The sequence below is a fragment of the Monopterus albus genome, unplaced genomic scaffold (assembly GCF_001952655.1).
Source record: "Monopterus albus unplaced genomic scaffold, M_albus_1.0 scaffold24.1, whole genome shotgun sequence".
NCBI classification, from domain to species: domain Eukaryota; kingdom Metazoa; phylum Chordata; class Actinopteri; order Synbranchiformes; family Synbranchidae; genus Monopterus; species Monopterus albus.
In genome coordinates, this window is record NW_018127904.1 from 1,142,533 (window position 1) to 1,146,812 (window position 4,280).

The 4,280-nt window shown below is 39.4% G+C and overlaps 1 protein-coding gene across 1 annotated transcript in view; it reads right to left on the reverse strand.

The window, feature by feature from the left end:
* Window positions 1-278: 278 nt before the first annotated feature.
* kcnj3a (potassium inwardly rectifying channel subfamily J member 3a) overlaps window positions 279-4,280 on the reverse strand; it is a 22,895-nt gene continuing 18,893 nt past the window's right edge. Inside the window, exon 3 of the mRNA XM_020594644.1 lies at window positions 279-2,129. Coding sequence (XP_020450300.1) covers window positions 1,534-2,129 — 596 coding nt within the window. The 3' untranslated portion in view covers window positions 279-1,533. The remainder of the gene's footprint in view (window positions 2,130-4,280) is intronic.

The following is a 4,280-nucleotide window of genomic DNA, read 5'->3' on the forward strand; positions in this document are numbered from 1 at the left end:
CACAAGAAAGTGGTATTGATCTTCTTAACTCACCCTTGGCAAAGAAGCAAATAAGCACATTTCCCAAAATGCTGAATTACTCCCTTAAGGTGAACAGTAAAAACTGTTATATCCACAGTTATTTCAATATGCTTAGCTTTGGGCGCAGAGTGTAGTTGGTCCTCCATCATTTTGACCCAATGCCCCCCATTCCTTACCCTTTCCTATAAATAATAATTCACTTATTTCAACTGGAAAAGTGTGCATTACATCTAGTCAAAGTGCCAAGATGCTTAACAGGTATGTTAGATCTTTATTCCTGAAGAGATTGGGTATCATACAATGTCTCTGGTGCATTTAGAGAAAATCAGATTTCATGGCATGAATTCAGTAAACAGAATGACTGTGGGGCTGCGGTAGACCCTGTGGCTATATAAAGATTATAGTCAGTATAATATTATTGCTTTCATCACAGATGAGGGAGAATATGGGCCCTTGAGACAAAGGTTATGATTTCCTTACCTGTACAGGCCTACCTCTAAATCTCACCAGTAACACCTAAGTTGAAATTCTAATGGCGTGTCTTGTATGACCACACAGGGCTATTGTTGATTTTGTTATTTAATGAAGCAAAGTGCACAGTACTGAACTACTGCCATAAGCAGTTAATGTATGACAAAATGCCTGTAAATGCTTTCTAATATCACAGGGGATTATATAGTGATTGCTTTGTGCTTATGAAGTACAAGTGCTGACTTTTTCAACTTAAGTGTTACTTTAATAAGCAAGCGAAAATTGCGTAGCATTGTGCCCAGTTCAGACAGGTCATATGGTGCCAATAATGCATTTTCAAGCGAAAGATGCATCATCTAGCATCATATTCTGTATTTGATCAACTAATAAAGTCATAAAATCGCACATGGTAAAATAGTCTATATATGAAATACCAAAAATACAGCTGTGAACAAACATGAAAATGGAAACAAGGTAATATAGTTAAGGCTAAACATCTTAGTCTATTACCTTTGTATAGCTAAGTCAATAAGAGGAGCATGCAATCAACATAACATTGCCACAGTTTTACATTAAACAACAAAAGCAGTCAACTCAAAACAAATGTATGTGCCTTTCGCCACCACAAATCAGAACCATGTCATGTAGGTTTTCCACATCATAGATCATATGGCTTTGTGCAATTTTTCACTGTCAGTAAATTCACTAATGAAATTGTTTTTGTAAAATAATATATCAATAAATGTCATGCCAGAAATTGTTGAGATTCTGTTCTACATGCGCTGTTTCTTACATGCCAGATTGTGCTAATTGTACATCATCCTAAAAAAAGAGTCAGAGGTCTTTCATCATAGCGTGTACACTCACAGCCAGGAACAAATGTGCTCAGTTCCATCACCCTACTTTATATAAGGTATTTGTGCACATATTCTACATATCTTTTAATATAAGAACATTGTCCATTAATAAATTAGGAATAGTACAAGGACTTCAGGTAGGGAAATAAAGGTGGATGGCATAAGTTAAAATATGTTGTCTGCTTTATGTAAAGCGATCTGAATTCATCTTTCTGAGTTTGGGCGGCAGGTGTCCATCCATCCTGCCTCCTCCTCCCCCAGCCAGTCGCTGCAGCTTGGGAGGCAAGTCTGCCACTGACTTACTAATGGGCTCTGTACTGATCTTGGAGCCCTTACCACCCTGCTTATCATCAGAGACACCAGGAACAGAGCTGATTCGCTGCAGCTTCATGGGCAGGTCTCCAAAGCTGTAAGTCATCTCTGAGGTGGTAGAGCTCATCCTTAGTAGTTTTTTCGGCAGGCCGTCCCGCCCTTGCATCTTCTGGAGCTTGGTGGGCAGCTTTGTGGTGCTGTCATTGTCCTCCAGAGTCTCCAGGCAGTCCAGGGAGCTGTTCTTCTCCCCGCTGTTGCAAAGGGATGGAGCCATGAGGGGCGAGGACAGGAGCAGAGCCTCCTCCTGCTCCTTCACACTATACGGAGGGGTGGGCACCTCGAATGTGGCGTGGAACTGAGAGTAGTCCACCTTAAAGAAACCATCCTCCAAGGAGATAACTGGAAAGAAGCGGTGTCCCCACAGAACCTCATCTTCAGTGTAAGACGTCCTCGCTTGGCATGTCATTCCTGTTAAAAACAAAAAAACACACACAAATAACTTCACAAATGACAAATTATGTGTCAGTCTTGCCACAGCCCAACAGCCTAGTGTTTTAAGATGAAATATTTCACGACACTAGCAAACAACAGAGCCCTGAATTAATTATATGCTTGGCACTGTTCCATAACAATCAACAATATGATATTCAACAGGATTCTTGCCATGTTCAAATCACAGAGCAAACAATATTGCTAACAAAACAGCCTCGGTGAATAAGCACTTACTGTATTACAGAGCCAGCTGCCTAAATGAAAGCTTAATTGATTTTCAGTTTTGGAACATAATGTTTATGTACAATTTTCAGCCTAACATTGAAAATAATTAAAAGTATGGCTGAGTTATTTTTGTATGTGTTTTAGAAGAATAGCTAATTATTTCATCATAAAAGGCCCCATTCATTCTGAAATTACTGCAGGAGACCAAGCCAAACTGCCAATGCACCCATCATGTATTTGCAGAGCACATGTGTAATCATTATCATTTTTATAGTAGTTACTTCCTCTGCTTTGTTTAGCTGAGGTTCTGCATTAATGCACACAGAAAGGTTGAGGCTGATGCCTACACAATCATTTTAACAACTAACAACCAAAGAGTTCAAGCCCTTAAAACTCTGACATACATTTAATGTGTAACACATTTCCATTGAGTTTTCAACTGGAACAGTGCGTATTACATCTAGTCAAAGTGCCAAGATGCTTAACAGGTATGTTAGATCTTTATTCCTGAGGAGATTGGGTATCATACAATGTCTCTGGTGCATTTAGAGAAAATCAGATTTCATGGCATGAATTCAGTAAACACAATGACTGTGGGGCTGCAGTAGACCCCGTGGCTATATAAAGCTCTATGTTCCTGATAAGCAGTCACTGGCCACATAAATTGTTTGTGGTTGTGTTTGTTGTATCTTGTTGCTTTTCTCTCTTCTCTATCCACTCAACCCAACCGGTTTGGCAGACAGCTGCTCAACAGAAGCCGGGGTCTGTCGGAGGTTTCTTCCATCAAAGGGAATTTTTCCTCCCCGCTGTCACCAAGTGCTGCTCAAGGGGGATTTGTTGAGTTTCTCCTCTATAATAATAATAAGAATAGTAAGGTCTAAACCTTACTTTGTAAAGTGTCCTGAGACAACTTTTGTTGTGATTTGGTGCTATACTGTACAATTAAAACAGGAGCTAGTGTGAGGCTTAATGCAATAAATTCAGCCATTTGGTGACTACAAATTCAAACAAACAAAAAAACCCTTCTTCATTTGGGCATGTACTCACACTATAACTATGCTTGGCAAACACTGTATCAGATACTAGATTACGATACACCTGGAATAAGTGATTCCCTCACGGGACTGAGTTACATTGCTTCTTGAAAACTCCTTTCACATCCTCAGAAACCAATTAATGCAATTAGCAAAATCGTGAGGTTTGAATTAATGATCAACATTTTTTCCCATGTTTTCAAATTATTGGATGCTTATTAGTGATTTCTCATCATCATTTCAGCAGCTGCTATCATCGCTGACTGTGCATTATATCATAGTACACTGCTTACAGCAAATCAAATTAGTCAACAGTTCAAACTGTGCTGAGAAAACAGCTTTAATTTCTTAGTGAAAGGGAAAAAAGCTATAATTAGATTTATATCTAAGACAAAACACTAAATCGGTCATATCAGTCCAAAAAGACCCCTTTTAGCAATGAGGATTGGCTGGGGGACACTCATGTTAAGACTTGTTGAAACCCATTAGGAAATCAGTGACTGCCGTAGGTTATTATCACATATACAGTATTAATTACCAGCTTAACATGGTTCTAGCTGCGAGAGTTGGGCCCAAGCTAAGATGAAGCATTCATTCACAGGCCTGCTGATTGTGAGGACGTCAACGTAGAAACCAGAGGCATCTGTGATTCTGCCTGATTCCCAGGGTCATAAAATAATTCACTGATAATGGCTCTGTACACAATCACAGATGTGCAAGGGACTGAACATCAAGTGTCTTTGGGGTATTCAAAGTATTATTTCTGCACTATTGCTTCAGAGACCTGGAGCCTTTAGGCATATGGAAGTGTGCAGCAGTGAATAAAGCATGCAACGCTAATGAGAACTTTAGTGTGAATGAAAATAAC